This window comes from Artemia sp. Qi Xiang Cuo, chromosome 2, assembly GCF_049724085.1.
Source record: "Artemia sp. Qi Xiang Cuo chromosome 2, ASM4972408v1, whole genome shotgun sequence".
In the NCBI taxonomy this organism is placed as follows: Eukaryota; Metazoa; Arthropoda; class Branchiopoda; order Anostraca; family Artemiidae; genus Artemia; species Artemia sp. Qi Xiang Cuo.
The window spans coordinates 90,790,923-90,817,436 of NC_142795.1; the positions used below are offsets into that span (position 1 = coordinate 90,790,923).

Consider the following 26,514-nt stretch of genomic DNA (forward strand, 5'->3'; position numbering starts at 1 on the left):
GTTCGTAATAGGAATCGCTGTGACGTCGTGACCGATCCCGAACAATGTGCTCAAATTAATCCCGATCCAAATTACACTTCCTTCACAATCATTGGCCTAGACATGGTACTATGTGGCAGGAAAAAAAGCCAAAGCGTCCTGAATGAAAATATAACTGCCGGTGATATGATCCAGAAAATACCTGTCAAGTTCATGCCGGAGATTGGCAACAAATGGGCTAGGGCACTTTGGCTTGAAAAGGGGCACGTCGAGGGCTGTTCCAGTGATGAGGATTGCCAACTGTTAAAAGTGAAATCCCCAAATCTAATTGATGATTTGGCACACGGTGAAATTATCAGCTCACGGATGAACTACACCAATTGGAGTGGTCTTTACCCAGAGCTAGTGAAACGTCGGGAACCAAATCAGCTTTTATGTTTTAAATCTTAACCAGTTCGTGACTTGATTTCCCGTGGTATGTTTGTAAGTCCGAAGGTGTACTTTATACAGACATATGGCGAATAAATCAAGAAACGTTGCAAAGGAGTGCCCACGCGCTATGTGGATAAGAATTTCGACATGGATATTTATAGGAATTGTACTGTTCAAAATACAATTCCACGAGCCAAATTGCTGGTAATTCGTTCTCTCAAATACAAGAACTTTACTGTAAATGTAGAAAAAATTGCCATGAGTACCATTTCCGACAAGGTCTATGTTTGTCAAGATGGTGTGACTACCCTCCCCCTTGGACACTATTTAACTTCAGACCGGGCCGAATGTGTTGCCCATAGGGAAAGTCTCGATTTAAATAAAGTCCTGTAAATTATTTCCTAAAAACCTTGGGGGGGGGGGGGCTCACGGCCCGGGGGGGGGGGGGGGCCTCACGGCCCAGGGGGGGGGCCAGCCGCCGCCAGCGGGGCGCGCACTGCCACTATCAAAATTACCTTTTTGACTTAGAGCAGATTTTTTTGTAAATGTTTCATTCAAAAAGTGATATTTTTTTCAAGTGCTCTCTAATTTAATGTTATATTTTTTTTCTCTATAAAAAAACAAAAAAAAGTATTTAAGTGTTTTTTCTCTGTGTGTACTCATGTAAATGTTGTATTTTTTTTTATTATAAAGAAATTTTAAAAAAAAGTGTATTTTTTTAAGTATTGTTACTTTTTTATGTATATAATAAAAGAAAATATGATTCTTTATTCGTCTTCTTCTTCTTCTTCTTGAAGAACAGAGTAGTAGGGAAACTATTTAGTCATTAGTCGACTAGGGTCTACAGTCAGTTTTCCAAGTGAAGTATTGAAGGAAAAATATATCAATTTAAAACACCATTCAGATCGTTTCTGTGTGGGCCCTCATAGTCGGGAATAACAACACTCTTAACTAAAATAATTGGAAATTGTAATAAAATATTTCTTGGAAAGCCGAAAAAAATATACTATTGCTACAGTATTTGGCAGGAGTCATACGATAAAATAAAAGCAATTGCTGCCATGGGATCGGTGCAGATACAGTTCATACAGGGACTTCATGTTTTCAGCATTATTGAACCAAACTCTTGGCTGATCATTGACGATCTGGCTGAATCTATTGAACAATGCTCCCCGGAAATGATGCAATTGTTCACTGTTCGCTCTCAACATGAACAGTATTCCGTTTCTCTGGTTTTACACAATCTCTTTCATCAGAGCAAATGTATGCAAACGCTTGCTTTGAATTGCACCTAGTATATCATCTACAGAGTTTTTCATGATTCTCGCTCGCTAATAACACTCAATAAAGAGGCCTATCCAGGAGTCTCTTAAATTTCTGCTCTCAGCATACAATCAGGTACCTAATAAACTCCACGGTTATGTCCTATTGGAACTTAATCAAAATAAACCCGAAGATCTGCGTGCAGTCACAGATATTTTCGACAATGAAATTACAGTATATTTCCCCGTGAACACTAAAAAGACCTATTAGTCGCTATCATGACACTGAAGAAACTACATGAAAATAGGTATTTGTTTTCAGTTCTAAGCACTTCAAAACCTCAGCTTAGAAAAGCAATACTCAAACATGGTATTGACAATGATTTCATTAATCTAATATCTGAACTTTGTTTAAATTTGACCGAGGGTAATTTTTAATTGCCAAAAGTAGTTAAGCAACAGGCAAAGCGACATCGTTCCATTGTACGTACATTGGCCTTTAAAAAGAAAGAAAAGAATTTTAAAAGGAACCGAATTCTTCAGGCTGGTGGTAGCTTTATCACACTTTTACTGCGAATTATTGCAGTACTTGTAAACAGTTTTCTCTAGAAAATTGCAAAACCTTATAAATTGACTCAAATAGAACTCACTCTCTCACCCTTGGAACACTTTTAAGACAATCTCAGTAAATTCCTTGACAATAAAACTATAGAGGATGATAAAAAATTCATTTTATTTCAAGATGAACTTCACCGAGTGGACAAACGAAGGCCCTATTGATCAAATCTCACTGCTGCTGCTGATCCCAAAAAAGAACAATCCTCTCAAGAGTCTGCTGCTGGAACACAATTAAACACGGAGTAATTGTATTCGATTTTTTTTAAATTTTTAAATATAATGCCCGTCCAATATGTTGAAAAATTAACATTACTCTCAATTTATCTCCTGGAAAGTGGTCAAGTTCAAGTTGAGAGAAATAGGGAAGTTATTATAATTCAAGACAAGATTTATAATGTTCTTTATTTAATCTATAACATTGTTACAAATCTTAATGGACTATTATCATTTTACACTCATCTATACAACTTTTTTAATACATTCAACTTCCCCAAAAGTCTTATTGACAATAAACAAGTTCTAAGAACATTAAATGAACACGCATCACCATCAACAACATCAGCACCATTAAAATATGAAGAAGAAGAAGATTTTAAATCAATTTTGGAAAATACTAGCACTCCACTGGTAGCTAGACAAAAGCGAAGACGTATCAAGTCAACGTCATCACCAGCCAGTATACAAAAGGGTAGCGGACATTACACAACGTGTTTACATTCAAAATGGTTGAAGTTCTGAAAGGTGTTTATGAAAATATTGGTGAAGCGGGGAGTTTAAGTTCCCCCACCACTCTTTCCAAAGTCACAGGTGTTCGCACTAAAAGTGTACAAGACTATCTACAAAATGAATCAAGTTATACTCTGCATAGAAATCATAAACTTCACGCCAATCAATATCGAAAAACTAAAGCATTTTACCCATTGCATATAATGCAAGCAGATCTCCTGACTCTAGATGAGCTTCAAAGACGTCACAATACACCGTACAAGTACATTCTACTTGCAATCAGTGTTTTTAGTCGCTATGCGTATACAATTCCATTGCGATTAAAGAGAGGTGTTGAAGTTGATCAGGTCATTGAAAGTATCCTCGAACGGGATTCATATAAAAAAAATTCAAACAGATCGCGGTAGTGAATTTGTAAATTCATGCTGCAAAAGTAGTAGAGAAATATAGTACACTGCTCTATTATAGTCAGAGTCCTATAAAGGCTGTATTGGCCGAACGATTGATAAGAACTATTCGACTTTTAATTTCAAGATATTGTACATTGAAAAATACATTGACTTTTATTCATGATATAGATAAAATCATGTTGATTTATAATCAACGACCTCATCGTTTACTATCAGACTCTACGCCAACAGAGGCTCATCATTTAGATCATGATACACTCGACAACTTTCTTAAACAATATTCCAATGAATAAGAAGTCATGCAGAAAATTTATTTCAAGACTTTTGATACTGTTCTAATTAATTGAACAACTAATGTTTTGAAAAGGGACAACACTTGTGGGCCATCGAACTTTTTAAAGTGACGAAAATCATAGACATTAAACCCATACCTTATCGGTTGCGTGATACCAAAGATGAAGAGATGCTTGGCGGCTATTATGGCTATGAACTGCAAAAAGTTAAAAATGCTAGTGAAATCTACCAAATTGAAAATATATTAAAGACACGTACTCGCAGGGGTAAGAAACAGTTACTTGTTCGGTGGCTAGGATTCAACTTTGATTTTGATTCTTGGATCGGTGTTGAAGATATTGACAATGCCCAATGATTTCTATGTAACTTTCATGTCCAACGTTTCCGATCCTCTCTACAATGACTTGAATATGACAAGTGATTTTTGGACAAAACTCTCCCCTGCCATCAAATTTGACGGTGCTTATGAAGTGGCTCTTGTCGACTGTATTCTCAAAAATACCTCTGACATCCTTAGAAAGGATCGTGTGTACGATATAAAAGTTGTACCATTCGATTGGACTATGAGTGGGTTGGGCTATGTCGAATATGAATGGGTTGAAGCACTTAAAGCTAGTGACTATCGAAACGTCAAATTGAAATATATTGAATATGTTAACATGAGAGATTTGTGTTGTAAAATCAATAAAAAATATCATATCGTAGGATTGGTATATTCAATTTTAATTACTCATTGGAACATGATAGGATTTACATTAGCTCAACTGTTGACACTGAAACAATTATTCTCAATGATAATCCGAGAGATGTTCTTGGCTTTAAACAGAATATGATCCATGGGAAAAATGCTGGCTCCGTTTACGGGATGGATCAAGTTCTTTTTGCTGATTATCCACCCGGTTTCGCCTCGGACTCTTGCATATTTCTCTATGCATCCTTTGTGGAAACGTCGAGAGTCGGTAATTCAAATGTCCCTCTCCTACGTGTTCTTGAACGAAAAACAACTCATGAAATTGTTCATCACTATAATATAAAGCATCTTCAGTATGTTCCTGGAAACACTTCGTATTTGGAACTCTGCCAGTTAACACTAAGAAGTGAATTGGGTGATCCTCTAGCAATAACAAAAGGCTTAGCAGTGATTACATGTCATTTTTGACCCATATTCAACGACGATAAAATTACCTAAAATAAACCATAGAAGAATTCTATTTGTCTATCCCAATATTGATTGTTATATTGGAGCTTTGAGTCCACGTCAAACAGGTAATGGATTGGAATACTATAAGGGTCGTACTACAATGTCTGGCTATGGTCTTGGTAGCTGGTTTGCTAGGTTATTTGATTCTGCACTACCCCTTGCCAGACAATATCTTGTACCTGCTGCATTAAATTTTGCTGCCTCCACACTACAGGACTGGTGGTCGGGCAAGAATTTCAAGGAGAGTGTTAAGGAAAATAGTAGATCTTCAGCAAGAGCCGTTGGTGAACAATTAAAATTTCGAGAAAATGGGGAGGGATTGAAAAGGATGCGTTCGCGTCATTCACTCATCAGTCTTCACCCAGGCAGGAAGCAAAGGACATCAACAAAGACTTTGAGGAATAAAACAACGAATGTCAATAAGAAGAAAAAGAAAAAGATTGTTTGATCAAAGAAGGATTTCTTCTCTTAAGATGACTTATCTCCCACACAAGGAATCATATCCATCAATCAGTTCCTCATTGAATCTATTCAATGCTGAAAATGTTGATGTCAGTGTCAAGTATGGCTACTATGAACAATTTAACCCCCATCAACCCCTCTCGGAAAATATACACTTTCAAATATTTTCCAATGAAGACTATTTCATTGATTTGTCTTCAACATTTATTGATTTAAATGTTGTGGTGAAGAAAAAGTCAGATAATACAACTCCAAATGCCGGCGATGGTCTTTCCTATGAAAACTGTATTCTACGCAACCTATTCAAACAAATTAATGTATTTATTAATGGAACATTGGTGAGCACTAGCAATAATTTATCAAACTATGCAAGCTACATACAATTTATGATGATGACGCCAAAGGCGTACAGGGAGTTGAGAGGACAATCACTGGGCTATGAATATCAAACAGGTGTTGATACTGACGGTGAGTTGACTACTGCAGTGACCCAGGAGTATCATCTGGTTGGAAAATTAAATCTTGAGATATTCAATATATCCCAATGGCTACCCCCAATGTCAAGATTGACATAAAGTTACAGATGCCAACGTCGAATTTCATTTTGAGAAAAACACTTCCTGCAGCACCCGATGAAAATGTCATTATCACATCGGCAATTCTCCATGTCCGAAAACAACAGGTTATGAGTTCTGTTGCATTTGCAGTGGAAAAGCTAAGGGCCAATGGCAACAACATTAATCTTCTTGTCCCCCATACAATCACCAATGAACGTCACATTGCTGTCGGTTCTCGTAGCTATAGCGATTCATCTTTTATCATTGGAAAAATCCCATCAAAATTGGCTTTGGGCTTTGTGAAGAGTGGCAGTGCCGTTGGATCGTGGACTGAATCCCCCCATGATTTTAATTTTTTTGGTCTATCTAGCCTTGTGTGCAAAGTGAATGGTATTCCATTGTGCACTCTATCATTTGACAAAAAATCCTATAGAACTCTGTACGAGTGGACTATGCAATCCCTAGATCATGACTCTCAACTATTTGAAAATGGAAAAACCAATTCAATGTTTTCAAAAAATCATGGGGTAATTGTTTTGGACTTGTCAGTCACACAAGATATGAGTATAGTACGAACTGGGACTGTACTTTTGGAGTGTACATTTGTCAATGCTCTGACTGAGAGTATCACGCTAATATCAATGAGTCAATGTGAAACATATTGGGAAATCACCCCGACGGCAGTGTTCTACTAGACCTTGCACCATGAACACAAACCAGATAATCAATGTATTTAGTATGGATCCATACATGTCCCAGTACAAGTCCTATTTCATACCTTCGGACTTCATTGAAAAAATTCCAAGCGTTAACAATACCCTAATCATTGTTAATACGTAGCAGTCCATCGACTTTGAAGACCGGTCATTGGCTATGCATCTTTCAAACAGCGAAGAATATTGAATTTTTTGATCCTCTTGGTCTATCGTATAAATTCTATGCGCCGTAAGTCAACAACTTTATTGAAAGCAGTGGGAAAACCATTATTCAAAATCAAAAAAGAGTACAGGGTTTAAAGACTAAGACATGCGGGTTTCATGCACTGCTCTTTTTCATGTTCAGATGTCGTGGCTATACCTACAAGCAGTTTCTGATCATTTACGTTGACTTACCTCCATTGAACGACTTTCTAGTGGAAAAAATACTTACAAGTTTGTTTAATATTTATTTTAGCGCTCTACGAATAAATGTTCTAAAGATATATGTTTAATTATTTATTAATAATAAAATAATATATACGCCTCATAAAACGACTTTTCTACTCCTTAGATTTCATCCACTACTAGGTTTTTGTCGACAACAACTAGTGCAGGTAGATTTTCTGAATTCACAGTGTACTGATCCTGATGTACTGCAATGTCAGGGTCACATTTTCTACAGTAGAGTGTGACTTCACTCTTGTCATATCTCTTTGTATAGTCAATGATACTATTCCCATTCATTCTATAGAATTCACATGTTTCAATTTGCGTATTTGAAGCAATTTCATAAACTGTGTCCTCAAGTGTCGAATCAGATTTCGTCACAACCAAATAAAAATCAGTGGGTTTATAATCATAACATCCATTGTCTTCACAACAATGACGTAGAAACTATATTCTCTTGTTGTTCCAACAGTTGAATCGTTGACCTGGTTTCTTCTCCCAGAACAATCTAAAACAATGACAATACCAATCTCGTAGCAATAAACTAACATCACCCATAGGATTCTTTCTAGTCCTACCGGGATATGCATTCTCCCACTGCTTACATTTATCATAATGACAATTGGAGCATAGGTAACCTCTAGGATGAGAGTCACACACCTCTTCAAGACAGGAATTACAACCTTTAATTTGTACAGCATATCCTCTATGCAATTTACACGGGTTGCATAATCTACACTTTTCATCATACACATCAATCATTGTGCAATTCTCACATGATGACCAGCTGCCCAGTGAGTACATACATAACGTACATGTATGGAACATTTTTTCATGAATTAACGCTCTCACCGCCACAATGAAACTGAGCTAGCAATATCAAAAATTGTCTGAGAGAGAGAGAGAGAGAGAGAGGAGTAAATCATCCTTGAGCACCATCTATCTTATGAAAAAAAAGTACTAAATTTCTAAAAACTAATGTTTAAAAACATATCCACAATATCATTTTACCATGTCTTGATCAATATATAAATGAATTGTGTAAATGCATTTGGACCACGACGTAGAAGCTTCATACAATAGTCTAATGACGGAGAATCAGTTTTCATTATATCGACAAGCATTCCCCGAGAAAATATCTTCCTTTGAATAGACAACTCTAGAAAATTGTCATCTAGAACCAAATGTTTTTCCATAAGAACTAGACTCACAACCAACTTCAGACTAACTCGAATTTTTCTACTCTAAAAAATATACGCTAGTATACTATACAAAGAAAAAACCATAGACTTATAAACAGTTTTAATGAACATAATTACAATAATAATAATCACTGATGCATTTTGTTCTCATCAATATATTTTGATAGGACATCTAATGCTGACCGAAGTTTATTTATATGGAGAATATTCACTTTTCGAGCAAAACATAGCTGCTCCTCCTGCTTAAATTTGCTTAATGATATCACATATCTAGCATACATAGTGTCCCATTCAAGACATAGTCTACAACCAGCAGTTATTTCCACAGCCACATTGGGTACTCGTATATCGTTGCTGCTGCTGCTGTCGGTTCCATCATTAATCTCCAATAATGTAAATGCACCACTCATTTTTTCTTCACTAATATCCTCTCAAATAAACTATTCTCTTTGAATTCAAGTCTCTTACTAATATGAACTATAAAGAAAACTATTCCTTTTATTGAAATTCAAACCATCAATCAAATAATACTCACCCCATTTGAAAAGGTATAATGCCCTGTAGAATAACATAGAAATAGCTATTCCTCCAAGCACATCAAGAAAATGATATGAGGGAGCTCTGAATATCTTTCAAAAGGCCTTCACATGGTCCAGAATAACATAGAAATTGCTATAGCTTCGCGCAAATCCAGAAGGCCATGTGAGAGGATACTCACTCTCTTTGAAAAGGTGAAGAGCTTCTATAGAATAACATGGTAATTGCTATACCTCCGAGCAAAGTATAAGGTAACATACTACTTACTATGTGCCGTGGTTTGTTCTTTACTAGTTTTCGTCTATATCCGATGAAACTAGTTATCATTTATACCGATCCATTATACCGAACCATTTATACCGAACCATACCGATCCTTTATGTAATACTTTTCTCGTTTTTCTCTTTTATTTTGTTCACTTGAGACCATATCTTTTCAATGTAAAGTTCTACCCATAAAATGCCGTATTGAGTTCATTAGATCGAACAAAAACGAAACTAATTTAAAAATGTTCAGGTATTTTTCGAGTTGGAATTAAAAATTAAAATTACTGCTCAGACACCGTAAATATTTTTGTACTTTACATAATAACTTTAGCCATTCTGAACTGGGAACTAAAATAAAATTTATTCGTTTTTTTTTCTATGGGAACATAACACAACGTTATACAGATGCGCACTTAGGGAGTTAAGCCAAAAAAAGTTTGGTCCCAAGAGACAATTATATCTTTGAACTGAGAGATGAAATAAAAGATTTAATTTAAGATTTTCAGGAATTACTATAGTTTCAATTCGCAAATCAAATTTTTTGTCAAAACCTTAAAAAAATACTGCATTTTATATAACTATATATAGGCTACATGCTTTTTATAATGTTAAAAACACTATTTTGATTTTCCTATGTAAGATGATGTTAATATCATTTGCTACTACAGTGTTGAACAAAATGCAGTTTTTCGTAAAAAGAATGATTCTATTTTAAAAATTATTGTTGTTAATTACAAAAGGTTTATAAATACATCAATTTCCTTTACAATAAGCCGTCAAACAGCTCTCTATGATGTTCCAATGCCCGGCTAGCTGCAGAGGAAAAAAAAGATGCCGTCGATGCACAGTATCGTAGTTCCAGCCACTTATCTTGTTTTAAAAGCCAATGGATTTTCCTCGTTATTAAATAAAAAACAAGTCTTTTTCAACTGAAAGTAAGGAGCAACACTAAAACTCAAAACCAACAGAAATTATTACGTATATTAGGGGGTTCGCCTCCTAGTCAATACATTGCTTATTACACTAAAGTTCGAATTTTGTTCCAATTCCTTGAGAGTGACCCCTGAATCACAAAGGCCGTTTAAAGATAATTAATAGCTCTTTTGAAAGTACTAAAACAACTTTAGCGTAAAGAGCCAGGTATTGACTGGGGGGGCAAACTCCCTTAAATACGTAATAATTTCTGTTTGTTTTAGAATTTAATGTTCCTCCTTACTTTCAGTTGAAAATACTTTTTTATTATTTAATTTCTGATCTTTTTTTAAATAATACTGGGAAATCTGGTGCCCCCTTCATAGAAATGTCCCTCCATTCTTGAAAACTTCCTCCACGGAAGGATCCTCCCACGTAACCCCCTCCCCCGACCCCCACCAGAAACCCCCCTGAAAACGTCTGTAAACTTCCCAATAACCAAAATATATATATAAACAATGGGTAAAGTTCATAACTTGCAGCCTTCCCCCGGGGATTGGGGGATTAAGTCATCCTCAAAGACATTGTTATAAAATTTTTCTACTATGCTTGACAAATGGCTATAAAAAAAAATTTGATCGGGTGACTTTGGGGATAAGTGAGCGTGGGAGGGGGCCTAGTTGCCCTCAAATTTTTTGGTGACTTAAAAAGGCCACTAGAACTTTTAATTTCCGTTCGAATGAGTCCTCTTGCGATATTCTACGATCACCTCTGGAAAAAAAATAAAATAAACACGCATCCGTGATCTTTCTTCTGGAAAAAAAAAATACAAAATTACACATTTTTGCAGATAAGAGCTTGAAATCTCTACAGTAGGGATCTCTAATACGCTGAATTTGATGGTCGTTAAGATTCTATGAAAATAAGGAAAATTTTCTCAGGGTCTTAACTTCTGATGGATAAGACTAAACTCGATGAAACTTGTATGAAATCAGCATAAAAATCCATTTCTTTTGATGTATCTATTGGTATTATAATTCCGTTTTTAGAGTTTCGGTTACTATTGAGCCGGGTTGCTCCTTACAGTTTGTTACCACGACCTGTTTGATTCAAGCCAAGGAGCTGTAAGTTTCCTACTTAGGGGGTTCGGACAAGGTGATTCTAATAGTATACATTGTGTTACGATTAGGAGTTACGGGCTATTGTATTTCTTAGTACGGGACGTGACCGTCTCTTACTAGGTTGCTAGCTACCGCTGCAACCGGGATAGCAGAATTTAAAGACTCCGTTTCGATATGCTAATCTGGCCTTCGACTGCCCATCTTCCCTTCCGAAAAAATGAAATTTTTTACCATTTCTCTTATTATTTATTATGTTTTTGACTCTGTTCGTTTATTTTAATTCTTGTATAATTGAAGAAGCAGCTTAACTCTCTTTCATTTTCAAGGTTCGAAAAGCTATTTTCTGGAAAGTACCTCGGAGAACTCACAAGACTCGTACTTGTAAAACTGGCAGAAGAGGGATTAATGTTTGGAGGAAAAATACCTTCTCAGCTCCTTCGACCTGGAAGTTTCCCGACTAGATTTGTGTCACTCGTAGAACAGTATGCAAAACACTTTTTAAAATTTCTATTTCTTAGCAATAACCATTGGCTAATTTCTTTTTTCCATTGGCCAAATGGCACTAAAATTTCTAACCATTGGCCAATGGCACTAACCATTGGCTAATTTTTTTCCCATTGGCCAAATGGCACTAAAATTTCTGACCATTGGCCAATGGCACTAACCATTGGCTAATTTCTTTTTTTTCCATTGGCCAAATGGCACTAACATTTCTAACCATTGGCCAATGGCACTAACCGTTGGCTAATTTCTTTTTTTCTATAATTGCTTTTGTCTAACTTATTGCATGGAATATTGCCTTATGTTCAAAATCTCCTTTTTTTTGCTGGTAATAACCTACTGTAGACACTACTCATTCTTCTTGTTGATAATAGCGGCAAAATTACCAACTAAATATAACTGTCGAGTTTGGTACCCATTTAACAGTAAAAATATTCCAAATTGACGATTTAAGTGCCGCTCCTGGTTAAAATACGAAATAGAAAAATTCCAAGTTTTGTAGTATGCACATAGTCGGAAATCTACTTCGGTGGGTTTAAAATTAAATTTGAGGGGAGGGGGAGGGGTGGTCGTGAAGTCAGGAAATGAAGATAAGTGAATAATAGGAAAAATATAGGAAAATATTGGAGGAATCCGAAAAATTTTATGTAATTAAAGAAATTTAATTATAAAAATATAATAAAATAATAAAAATAAAATAATGTAATATTTCTAATTTTTATAAAATATAAAATAATGATTTTCAAATCATTAAGGCTGTATTCTTCTTCTTTTGCATATGATAGCAAAAAACCTTAGTTTATTTGGGCAATGTGTCAATAAAAAAGAAAGAAAGAAAAAGGAAATCCTGAGGAAAACGTTTAATTAAATAAGGCTGAACAATTAATGCTGAGTTACAAGGGGATGCTGAAGTATTGCTGTGACACAAAGATTTCCAAAATCGTCTTAATCAATTACTGACATTATTTGACCTTTAAGGGAAAAAATAATTAAAACCAAAAACGATCAAGTTTGAGAATTGCTACGTACATTTTTTCTAATAATCCAAATGGTATGATTATATTGGGGCCTGAAGATGTGAATGTTGACTTCAAACTATATTACATTGATTATAGTTCTTTAAGGCTTCTGAAAGTAATGTCCCAAAAGTAAAAGAATGTGTTTTCTTAGAAAAAAAAATTATAGTTATAATACTTAGAATTTGTAAATATAGCGCGAATTTTGTCCTACCAGGATGCACATTTTGAGGAACCTCCCAGCATAGCACTTTGAAATAATCACTTATTAAATGATATTTTCTTTCAGAATAACTACAGTTAGAATCTTGATACACTCAGGGGGTGGTTTGAAACACAGAGGTGGGTGGGGGGGGGGCTCTAATTTAAAATGTTTCTAGATCTAGACCCAATTGCTTTTGACTCTTAAAAAGGGCGATAGAACTTTCAATTTCCAATAAAGTGAACTCTTTTCTAAGTTTCCACGACGACCCTTTCGATGCAAAGTGCCAGAAAATAAAGAATACATAGAGGTCACGTCGTTCTGTACTAAGTGATCCAAGACAATTTGACTTGGTATTACCTAAAATGTTCAGAGACAATTATCTAGACAATGCATAACAAAATCATTCTTAAAGACAATAACGGCTCGTCATTCTTTAAAAGGTTCATAGACAATTTTATTTTATAATTGATGCTTATCTACGGAAACAAACAAGAAATGAAGATGAAATGCCACGTGAGCAAATACGCAACGCAACTAAGATCAAGCTATTACGGATTCGTTTGTTCATCATAATGGGCCTTTCCTGGACGATGTTATTTAAGTGTCGGGGAAGTAATTCTCTCACATAAACTATGTGGAGAATCTATCTGAGAATGGTAGTTTTCACTCATGGTAATTTTCAGCTGTTCCTTAACAAAATTGTGTTTGTTCAATGTTCTTTTAACAGTAGCAAATGCAACAGGCGCAGTCGCTATTCATTTGCAAAGAAGACTAGATTGTTTAAATTGATATTGCTAAATCCTTCGACTAGGGTTTCTTTGAACCGTATTGTCAAATTGGAAACATAACAACAAAATATACTGGAAGTTGGAAGACCAGAAAAATTTGGAATTTTTTTCTCTTTCCTGGCTTAGAAAACGCTTAGTTACTAGGTGAAATCTCGATCCTTAAAGGCTGAAGCAAGAAGGATCTGACTGGACATCGGCAAGTCGAGCCCCTTTTGATCTTCACAATCTTAATCAGCTTATAAAGCAAGATTTATAAATACGGTCTGTATAATTAATGCTTGAAGATCTTTGCTTTCCTTTGAGCTTGATTGTTAAAACGAGATGCTCCAACTCTTTGGCACTGATGTTTGACGAAACCAAACTGTGAGCCGAGATAATCTTTCACGAACTGTGACTCACTGCCAATTACACTGTTCATTTCCTACCCAGAAAAGTTTCTTTGTAGCTTCAAGCATCTCAATTGTGCGGATGAAATTTATCTGTCGTTCTTCAACTGTTTCTCCTGCAAATCTGGCCTTGTAAATGACCTCTTTCATGAACACGAAGCAGGGGATAAAATAGAAGTTGAAAATATTTTTCAAAGGCCTTTGGCTGCTGGTCTCGTCTTCACATCATCGTTCTTCATCTGTTCTATTTTTTCCAAATTTTTGCCATCTGTTCTATTTTTGCCTACTCGTTCATCATGAAAGGGTCATGAATGACCCTTGCAGTTCATCATGGTTATGGTAAGTTCCGGAAGATGGATTTTCGCCTTGGTGCTGGGAGACTTTAAGAGTGCTATTTCAATCGAAGAAAGCTCTGTTGTTTGAATCGAAAGCAGTCTCAAATCGTCTGGAAATTACATTAGAATCTGTATCTTGCTGTAAAGAAAGACGATCGGTCTTGTTGTCCGTGGAAGATAGGTTAACCAATGTGTTGACAAGTTGACTGATGGGATGTTGTGTATGGATCTTTAGCGCGGAAAATACTATTCCAATGTCCCGGGAATCACAAAAAAGGTCACTTCAGTCTCTTGGACAATCAATCCGGGAGTCCACAGAAAATACTGCTTTTATTTCGAAACGTCTAGACAAATGATTTACAATTATCTACAAGGCGGGAAATTCGCCCGCCGAGTGAACGGTAAAAAATTGAAAAAGAAACCTAATATTTTAAAACAGAAGATGTATTGTGATAGACCTTTCATTTTGGAAATATAGACGATATGATTTAAGAAATTTTTTTCAAAACAAGGTGTTTATTTGCATAAAAACCATCTAACCTACTCTACTTTTACCCGTAATTTGCTGACTTTTAGCATCACCTTGTTCTATGAAATTCTTAAGAAAATAAGGATTTCTTGAACAGCCTATTCTGAAAATTACCATCTATCTGAAATGGACATCGCTCAATAAAAAAAAAAAAAAATTATCTTAACGTATGTATGGAGTAATACAAACATTAAGTACATATATATCCACTAATGTATGTGGAGGTGCTCCTTCAAACCCGTTCCTCTTTACCCACGAAAAATCTAGAGTTCCATGATTTGGTCCATATTTCTAATAGGTTTGAAACAATTCGCAGGCCTTATATATTTTTGAGGCTACCCCAGCTTACACTGGAATATTTCGCCCGTTCTACTATAAATTTTTTTGCGTACGTGCCTGTGTCTCTCAAAAGACTTTTGTTTCGTAACTTTTTAGTGCAAATGGAATTTGTTCGCAGCGTGATTGATTGACAGTTAACAAGGAACACACGATTGAATCAGGAATGCCGCTCAGATTATCCAATTAAACCTTTGTTTTGTTGACTAAAGTAAAAATCATTACTTGAAATTTATTAAAGTTTTTGAACTGTTATTTGATATTTGTTTTCTAAAAATAAGATTCAAGGTGACTGTATTGTTCTATTTTATGGTTAACATCAACCATAGTTCTAGTACTTGTTCTGGATTCTGATTCTCTTGAATCCTGATTCATAATTTTCCAGGATAGTTCCATGACTGATCTTAGGAGTGAGAGTGGTGTTGGGATTGGCAAAAAAAAACAAACAACAACTACAAAAATACAAAATAAGCGAACTATATGAAAAATTTAACAACGCAATGTTACAATCTTTAAAGCATAAATGCTCGACGTAGGTCCTCAACAAATAAGTTGAAGCTGAGTAGACTTTTTCGAAATATGCTCAAAAAACACAATCATAAATATAAGTGCTGGTGCTCGGCTATTACTTAAATGATCAGCAATGATCTGCTGCAGACGACAGCAGTATAGTAGCTTAAACAAGCTTTTGGGTGGGCGAAGGTAAATGTCGTATACAATCGAACTTTCAGCCAGATCCAGCACTAATGCTGCAGTACATGTCCCCTCCACTTCCTGCAACCCCCACCCCGAGCACACAATGCATATGTAGCACTTCCATATGTAGTAATGTAGTTTTTGGTAGTGACAAGTTTCAAATACAAATTTAATGTATGTGAAAAGTCAGCCGAAAAACCTAAGCCTGCTACATCAAACAGCTGAAGAAGGTCTCGCTTTCTTTTGAAGGAGCAGCTGTCTTTGGAGATAAACAATTGATATTTTATGGACAAAAAGCATTGTCAAATTGAACTCGGTAGTTTTGCTTTTTTATTGTCACGGTTCAACGTGGCAGCACTGACTAAAAATGTCACATGCTTAAAATGAACAGAGATTACTATGAATGAATGGATGAATCCTAAAACAACCAGAAATTAAGATGAATAATCAAGTCAAATTTAATGGAATTAATTTTTTGATGATAAGCTACGATGTGAGGCAATTAGAACTGACAAGATCTTACACATATCCCGATTTCCCATTGAACCTTTTTCGTTTCGTTTTGTTTGTTCATTTTTTTTTCTGTTATCCCGCATTCGAAATGTGTCCAAGGAAGTGAAGAAAAGGGATAAAGATTCGCCAAAGCGATTGGTAGCACAGGAAACGTTGACTGTTCTTGACGTTTCAGTTTGCGGGATCTTTTTTTTGTCAAAAGGAACAGGTAGCAAGACTGTTGCCTTAACTTGCGGCATCTGAGATTGAACCTTGGACCCCTCTGTGCCAAACAGATGAATCTTCTATGCTACTATAGGATGTTCAGTAAAGTGAGCATAAAGCATAATTCTGGCTTTCATATTTACCAGTGTTTAAATATAAATACAACATTCGAATTAAAATGAATCGATGTCTCTAGCTCAGATTAGGATGGTTTTATTTCTCACTATTTTCTGTTTTAGTTTTATTGGAGAAAATTTAGCTTTTGCAAATATGGTTGTAAAATGTCACTATGCTTTTCTTTGTGTCCTGATTCTGAAAATGTAGTTATTTTTTAGCCACTCTAAAAGCTCTTTAACTAACTTTATCGCTAAATTTTACAACTGTTTTGACGATTTTTAACGTATTAATTTTCTATTTTTTTGTCAGTATCCAGTATATTAATACTCTTTTCTCTCCTCCGCGGTATTTGGATCGTCATCACTCTAAAGAAGAAAAAAAATCCCAACTGCCTGAGAAACATTTAGACTCTTGGGTTTAGAAATGGATTTGTCTTAAATGGGTGGACTGAACAGTTTTGGTAGCTATGGCGGACTTTGTTACCAAAAATGACACCCTTCGCTAAAAATAATTAATAAGGATGGCCAGCAGTGTTTTTGCTTTTGACGAATGCAAATCTACTTTGTCATAGCAAAAATAAACAGGGTACCGTATTCGGTAGATTACCGAATTTTGCACATTCGGGCCAAATTTCGTCACTTTATACCAAAATGAAGCCAGTTTTGTTGTAGAACCTCGCGTGTTTGCTCCTTAAGTTTTATTATAATATTTCATCATCTGGAAATATTTTTAGTTTGATATCATTCACATTTTTACAACTTATTATTACTAAATGTGATCACTTTCAAAATAGCTCCGCTCATGAAAAAAAAAAAACGGTTTTGAACCTCAATAGCTTTTTTACTTTTTATTTTTCAAAGAAATATATCAATAAATGCGCACCCAATAGCATCTTAGTTTGATAATACCCAGGATGGCTTAAGTGAGCTCTTAAAATTACGTCAGATTTACAAAACTTAGCCAGGTTCGCTTGCAGTTTCAGTACCTTTCGGTATCTACATAGTTAAAAGTATCTTGTTCATAGTTATAGTTTTAGGTAGCCAAGTGGTAAAGAAGGATTCTTTTTGGCCGAAAAAGTGACATTCTTGGCCACCAAACGCTTACGACGGTCAGTGTTTCCACTTCGAACGCTACGATGCTCAGTGTTCCCCCAAGAAATCCTGCAAGAAATCTTGAAAATTCTGAAAACCCTGCTCTAGAAGTATAAAAATCCTGCTACAAAAACTACAAAAATATTTAGTGGTTTCCGATGAGCAATCGTACTAACTGCTCAACTGTGCTGATATCAGTTGTGACATGGTTGCAGTGCTTGCTATATTATGAAAAGGAGGAATAATTAAACACGGCCTATTTCAAATTTGGCAAGCTATTAGTTCCTCTCACACTCCCAAATATGGGAGATTAATCAAAGTCCCGAGAATATTTTGAAAGTCACTTGCTAACACTTAGTACTGAATAAACTCTATACTGAAAAACCTGATATAAACTATCTTTCATACAGGATATACGACCAATGTTTTATTTACTTTTTTTCTGAAAAAGAAAAATCAAATGGCAAAACTACAACTAAGATAGCTTTTTAGACAAAACTTCTGATCACAAATTTGGGCAAGTAGCCACATGAACTACGTATAAATCAAATAAAAATCTGTTGAATATATTACATTGTGCACTCTCACACATGAAAAGCAGTTGTCAGCTTTCAGCAGCAACTGCTCAAGGGCGTTTATGCCAATTTTCTCTCCCTTCATGCCGTATTTCCACTGAGTTGTGAATTCTGTCCTTTCAGCTAAGAGAGCTTTTTAGAAAAAGCTTCTGATCACAAATTTGGGAAAGTTGTCTCATGAACTACGTATGAATCAAATAGAAATCTGTTGAATATATTAAATTATGTACTCTTACACATGGAAAGCAGTTGTCAGCTTTTAGCAGCAAAAGCTCAAGGGCATCTGTGGCAATTGTCTCTCTCTTCATACTGTATTTCCACAGAGTCGTGGATTTTGTCATTTCAACTAAGATAGCTTTTTAGACAAAGCTTCTGATCGCAAACTTGGGCAAGTTGCCTCATAAACTACGTATAAATCAAATAGGAATCTGTTGAATATATTACATTGTGTACTCTTAAACATGGAAAGCAGTTATCTGCAGCAAAAGCTAGAGGGCATCTGTGCCAATTTTCTGTCTCTTCATGCTTTATTTCCACTGAGTCGTAGAGTTTGTATTTTTAGGAGAAACTCTGTTCAGCTTAACAGTTTTGATCTCCTTAAGATCTGACAATAGATGCTCGGTTGGGAAACCTTATTTTTCCAAGGTGGGATCTGATGCCAGCACGTACTTTCAGTACTCGAGAGGGAGAAACCACACCAAAGTCCTTTTCACCTAGAAGACAAACCATACGGTGAGTTGTCCATTCTGCATCAGTATCAGAAAGAAACCACTCCTTAGAAATTGCACCAGTTAGGATGGAAGTGAAGATGTAAATATTGAGCGTTTTCTCGACCTAAGATCTCTACTTTCTAGTATGTAGCATTGGTGAAGTCAAATCCATATTAAATCTGTCCTATTGCTTCGAAGTAAAATTTGCAAGCTGACATGTAAATGTCCAAATGTTCTGTATCGGACGCATCTGAATTACAAGATATGAAGTCCGGCATACTAGGCTCAGTAGTAACCCCAAGATAGACGTGATTAAGAGGCATGTATTCATTGGCAGTACTTATATCGATCTCCAGCATATCGACAGATTTCACATAATGTATGCTCATTAAGATGGCAGAAAAACTCGGATAACATTTCAGTTTCCCTCCTAGAATCGATGAGACCAAGGATAATCACTTTTGAAAAAGCACTTATAAGGTGTAATTATGACCAAAGCATAACTCAGAAATTTAAAACTTACCATTTTGCGTATATTCTTGAGACTGTCAAGAATGAGCTGATTTGGTGAAGATGACTTAGAGGTTTGGAGAAGTAATGTAAAGTTCAGAGCAGAGCAGTCCATTGTAAAAATATTCTGCCGATGCACTGCTTGACAGAGGACCAGTGAGCCTGTCCTGGGGCAAGAATTTTGTATATTTTACAATAAGCAAAAACTTGAACTTCCTCCGGAGAATTTTGTCGTTTTGCACTATAAAGAGAATGATTGTGTCCTCAAGCTCCTCATGTAGCTTTTTACATGGATAGGACACGGTCAAAGGCATCATGTGACATGAGTGCTTGATTATTTTTGTCGAAAGGGATGAATTTCTTATAATTGATGCTACTGAAGGGTTCTGCACCTATGTTGTATCTGAACTGGATCCTATATCATTCTTTTGGGGAAGCTTAGCCTGATTAAGTTCTAAAAAGATGGAGGCAGACCTGCAACCAGGACAGTCAACCACATCTAGCAGATCAGCCTCCGTCAAAAAGAAACTATTTGAAAACATGACATAGCTTCATTAATCATAATAGAAAACGAGATATTTTTAAGGATTTCAACTAGTTTTATAGCATCCACAATGTTGATGTTTCAAATTTGTATGTGTTTTGGTGGAATTTTCGGGGTTTCGGACAAAAAAAAAATTGAGTTCGTATATGTTAAAAAAAAACACGGACATACTAGTAAAGTTTTGATTTCATTTGCAAGCTTTAAGAATTGTATTGGAAAAATTTTAGAAACAGCAATAAATTTTCCCACAAAAAAGAATAAATAACCAAAAAGTCAGTTAACTTCATTTTTTTCACTATATGATTAATTTCCTTAATTTATTAATTAATTTTATAGATTGTTTTGTTTCATAATTTGTACGATACTGTCAAGGGTTGTTCTTTTTAATGTTGGCACGAATTGAAAATCAAGTATTTTGCAGTAGGCATCAAGACATGGCTAATTGTAGAAAAAAACCAAGACAGATAGTCCGAGTAATTGAGAGGCAAAAATGTTTAAATGGCACGGGTAAATGGTGGGAGTAAGTATGACTCTCTTATTGGACAAGCACGGAAATCTGAATAAACACTTGATTCATGTCTGATCCAAAGGCACAAGTCTCTCTAGCTCAGTGGAATAATAAATATTGCTGTATCTTAGTGTAAGCTTACCTCCATTCCTCTTTGAATTTTAAATCATTGCAGTAGGCAAAATGTGACTTTTTGTAGCTTTATGTTTTGCGGTATTTAAAAGCTTGATGGTCATAAGATGTCTCGAGCAGAGAGTTGAAACCTGGTGAAAAATAAAATCACTAGACTCTAGTGATTTTTTGGTTAATTTAGTTATTTTCTTCAATAATCTAGTGATTTATATGCAGATTTAGTGATTTTTTTTTCTTTAGGCAGTAAAGAAAATCACTAGTAATAGTGATAAGTCACTAGGGGTGGCAACCTTGCTTGAGCAGTGGTCACAAAGAGTGGTAACAAAGAATTACGGCTGGTATTTTGATTTCTACTGTGGTTATTTGCCCCTGAATTTTTTCCCAAATGGGTAAGAATTTTTCAAAATATTGAATATCCTAAGAATTCCTGGAATCTTAAGAATCCTGAATTTCAGGAAAGATCCTGCAAAGTGGAAGCACTGCCGACGTTGACCAGCAGTGTTTCTGGTTTTGACTAATGCAAATCTACTTTGTCATTGCAGAAGTAAACAGAGTTTTCGTTGTTTAATTCATATCAAATCACGATCGCTAGGAATTTGGGCTTATCTACAAATTAACATTTGGATATTACAAATAAATTTGTTTTGTAAGTGGGGAAGTTTATGACTTATTCATTGTTTTAACAGAATTGTTTGTTTAATAGTAATTAAAGAGTGATTGTATTTGTGGCTTAATGGCCACACTATTAGAAATGATTTTTTCCGCTAAATGGTTTCAGAGGCCAGCCAAAATTAAGTGAGGCGTTAGCGATGTGCCGTGTTGTAGTTTATACAATATACAAACATAATCTTGTATCCGATAGATTTGGAGATCATTTTATTCTTCTTTTTTTAAATGCGAAGATCAGCCGGGGGCAGGTGAGTCTAAGCGATTTAGAAGGGGGAGTCTAAGCGGTTCAGAAGTGGGGAGCCTAAGGGGTTTAGAGGGTGGTGGGCGATGGTAATTATTGACATTCCTAAGGCATTGAAAAATCTGCCTACTCTTCTGCAAAATAGTTCTGTAAATCGCCATTGATTCTGCTTAACTTTAAGATATTGTTGCTTTGTATTGTAACTAACACGGAAATACTAATCTTACCTTCAAGTAACTGTAATGTAAAATCCTTAAGCGTAAAATAAAGACGAGACATCAGTCACCTCATAGCTCTGTGGTTTGTAACAGGCGGAGGGGTGTTAATCTACATTTTTGTGTTCAAAGTAAAAAAAAAGGAAAATCTTGAGTGATCTATTGATAGTAAATTAATATGGAAAACTTTGTCTATGTAATGTTACGGACTTACATCATTATCAGTTTATTTCAGAGCTTCCTAAATTTTTCCAAATTTCTATAGATTTCTACAAGTTTATTTGAAAGAAAATTGGGCGTACCGAAATCTCCCAGAAAGCTAGCGCTGAGTAAAAATTAAGGATTTTTATTTCGTGTTAACGTGTGTGCAGTTAAGTACGTTAAATTTCTTGGGAGATCTCTAAGAACCAAGTTTTCTGGGAGAAAATTTGGAGATGATGGATGTTGTAGTTTATTCTCCTGGTCATTCCGGAAATCATCTGTAATAGCTGCTCTGGTTTTTTAAACAACCACTGATTTTCTCAGACAATGATTGGTGAGATGTACGGTTTTTTTTTATGTATTTAAGACTGTTAAATAGATGAAACGAAATGAAAGAGACTAGGTGCTGAAAGCACTAAGAGCATCAAAATGAAGTGTTAATAAAGTGTTTCTAAAGTGTTTCTTAAATAAAATGTTAATAAAGTGTTTTGCAAAATAAAGTGTTTTCTGCCCCCTTGTCCTACATTAGACGTATTCATGTTTGAAAACCACGATTTTCTAAGATTTTGCTCAATTTGCTTAAAGTTAATTTTGCTTAATTTTTTCCCACGTTTTTTTTTCAGATTTGGCCCCTATACTACCCAAACTCCATAACTGTAAACTGAGGTCATGTTGATTAAAAAATGATCCCGAATTTGTTTTTAATTTTGTAGACATAATATAGCTGTGTAAGTTTTCGCTAAACGGGTTCCAACAATCAGTTCTTTTTCCACTTTCCTTAGTATTTTAGGGTTTATCTTATTTGTGAAGCATACTATTTTACAACATGCTTACGACTGTAACATGCACCAAAGACACAAGATCATGAAATAGGTGACCCATTAGTTTCTGATCTGTACCTAGCCAAAATTATGATATTACTAAGACAGTTTGTTTTTTAGAGAATAATCAAAACCTGTTTTAAAAACAGAAAAATTTACGGTACTTGTACAGATTCCGATAAACACGCGAGAATTGTATTGAAGATGAGGTAGGCATTTTACCGGGTAATGCCTAGACGCTGTATAAAAAAGGGTTTCTCACTCCGGGAACTATATTTAAACTTTAGTTTTTTGGGGTTTAGGGGGAATAAAAGGTACCTAGGTTGGGTTAGGTTAAGTCACGTATTTAATATATGCTGTGCTTTACCCCCACCCCCCTAATGTGCAAAATTTGTAACCCAAATTTGTTTCTAAATTATTATATTTTCATACTATTTTGTTTTATTTCATTAACATTGACGAAACTGCACTTCTCGCGTGTTTATCGGATTCTACACAAGTACCAAATTTACTTATTTTCGCATGTTTTCAGCGTTTTTTTAGAACCTTTCAGTTGTGATAAAGTAAGAAAATTAATGGCCATTGACACACAAGAGACATCTCATACGTCTCAATAATTAGTCACGAGCCTTGCATACGAATCCTGATAAAGTTTGAAATTGCACGTCATATAAGGTGTGATGCTTTAATACTAACGCCGACTTTTTCTTGTAGATTTAGTATGGGTATTGAAGGTGATATTCCAACCGATCAGTCGGAGGAATCTGCAAAACACTTGGATCAGTATGTCCTCTGTGCATATATGGGAATATGTGTATTGTATTGTTTGTTTTATGAGATCACAAAGCCATAGGTGCAAACTTTGTGAAAGGGGTGAAAATGTCCTTGACAATCTGCTTTGGCTGGCTAGTCCGCCTCCCCCTATGAATAAACAACACAGCTATGCAATCTAAAAATGTTGGATGAAAATTATGAAATTCTGTTGTTAGTATATTACCATTATGAAGTACCGACAAAAAAAAAGAAAACTTTGCACACATGTTTAGGAATGTTCCTGGACTGAACAGGGAAACTCAGTTGCAAATGAGAGAAAACAGCAGAAAGATGGAATTTAAAATATCCCTTATAGTAGATAAGGGATAGCTCAAATGATTAGCCCAATGAATAGCCCAAATGATAAGTTTAAAAATGTGTGCAGCTTCAACTCCCTTAAATGTAAACATTATCATATATATCAATTTCGCTGTAAAGTACTTAAGATATATTAACATATAAATATTTAATTTCATGTTAAAATTGAATACTACTTTTGATTGACATCGGATAACTAAAAACATACAAGTATGTTTGAGAGGCGTCTATGTCAGAAGTAAGATTTTGGCTGACTGAAAACTAATAAAATTGGAAGGCCTGATTTGAAATTTTAGAGAATTTAGATTTACATCCCTACCCTTCAAACGAATTAAGCTCTGGCTATTGTCTGTTTCTGCTTTCTTTTTAACTTAGTTGATTATTCATATATTTGGAATTTTCTTTTTATTCAAATGTGTTATTGTCTGGGCTCATAAAAACAGTTTGCGTCTTTTCGTATCTTGGATGCGTACAAAAAATTGTTTTTACGTTCCACTTATTCTTAACAACCTTTAAAAAAAAATATAATTTATATCTGGCTTTTCGTATTTTTTTACGCTCGTGCTGCGAGTGACAAATTTTATTTTGAATTAACGCAGTCAATTTGATAGTTCTTAACACTCTAACTGTTAGACTCTATACTCTATAGGGTCCATATATGCTAAAATACTCTATAACTATTGTTAAATCCCTGAAATTAAAATTTAACAGCTACTTGTTGAAATAGATCGATTTTAAAATGAATTTTTCGTGCTCTCAAGTGTTCAAGTTAAAATTTACTACGAACATCCCAAATAGAAAGGACAGATGTACAATAGGCCTATCTTGGTACATTTGTTCCCAAAAATTTATTGCACTGCCCTCATATATAAGATATATATTTTATTTTATTTTAAGACCTTATTTTTCATTTTTTAGATTAAAAAAGTTATGGTTATTAACGATTTTTTGGTACTTTTACTGAAATACTGACCTATTTTTAATATTTAAATATATAATTTTTCAGTTTAAAAATATACTTTTTTTGAAAATATAATGTATCTAAAATCATGGGAAAATGTTTTTAAAACAACTTCTAAGTGTCCTTTTAAAGGTCTACTACTGGTCTTTAAAGCCTCTGTGTTGGTGAGGGCTCAAACTATTTCCGTAGGATGGTGGCTTCCCCTTATTCCCTAAGATATAGTGTTCCTCTTATAGCATTTGAAAGCTTTATGGTGCGTTGTGCAGCTTGGTGGTACTATTTTATGTGGTCAAGTATCTTATTTCTTCTTTCAATCTTTATTTTATGTATTTATTTTCTTAAAAATAAAATATTTATGTTTTCTAGAATAATATGAAACACCCTAGTAAACAAAAATTGAGGAAATAAACAATAGTATCTACAGAAAGAAGATGCTTAAAATAATAATCGACACAAAAAAGGCAAGGAAGTCTTTCATTTTTGGGTTTGAAACAAAAATGAACTTGAACGATAACGAATTGTATCAAGGCTGAAAAAAACCCCAACTAAAATACAAAAGAAAAACACGAACACAATGGGAATAATCGAGGGCACACAACATCTTCATGACTAAAATCGGTTTGTACAGAACATTAAAAACTACAACCCTTGACAGTATTGTACAAATTATGAAACAAAACAATTTATAAAATTAATTGCTAAAATAAGGAATTCAATGATATAGTGAAAAAAAAGTAAATTTAAATGATATTTTGGTTACTAGTTCTTTTTTGTGTGAAATATTAATGCTGTCTCTGAATTTTTTCAAATACAATTCTTAAAGCTCAAAAATGAATTCAAACCTTTACCAATAGGTCTGTTTTTTGTGTAACATATACAAACTGTCTTTTTTTGGTGGCTGGCGTTTACCCCCCGGCAATTACCCCCCCGGCGATTAACCCCCCCCCACCCCTCCGGTGATTAATCCCTCCCCCCGGATAATACACCCCCTCCCCGCGGAAAATACCCCCCCCCCCCGGAAAATACCCCCCTGCTGAAAATATACCCCCGGTAAATACCCCCCCCGGTAAATACCCCTCGAAAATACCCCCCCCCCCGCCGGGGAAAATAAGGCTTTCCAAATTTGAGAATTTTGTTTGAGTTTTATTTTTTTTAGTTTCCGTATTGGGTAGGAATTTTGGTACTTGTGTATTATGCGTCACTCACTCAAATTTGCCCTGCGTAAAACTCGAGAACAAACTGGTTTATTCGTTAGTTTCTTTCAGCTTAGCATGAGACAAGACAAAGACAAGTGACAGAATAGATGGGAAATATATAATTTGGGCTATATATTTTCACATAGGGGGGAGGGGGGTAAAGTATTTGGACAGTTTGAAGTCAGAAAACAATTCCTTCTAGGTATGGCCACTAAAAAATTACAGAAGAATACAGAAAAAATAATCCCAGTATAAAGCT

General features: G+C 35.1%; 1 protein-coding gene across 4 annotated transcripts in view; it reads left to right on the top strand.

The window, feature by feature from the left end:
- Positions 1–26,514, top strand: part of LOC148955789 (hexokinase-2-like) — a 149,874-nt gene that overhangs the window by 102,628 nt on the left and 20,732 nt on the right. For 3 of the 4 annotated variants that reach the window (XM_089104258.1, XM_089104253.1, XM_089104266.1), the window contains exons 8-9: positions 11,451–11,606; positions 23,682–23,750. In XM_089104258.1, the coding sequence (XP_088960384.1) occupies positions 11,451–11,606; positions 23,682–23,750 (225 nt within the window). The remainder of the gene's footprint in view (positions 1–11,450; positions 11,607–23,681; positions 23,751–26,514) is intronic. The other variant, XM_089104274.1, reaches the window with a different exon arrangement.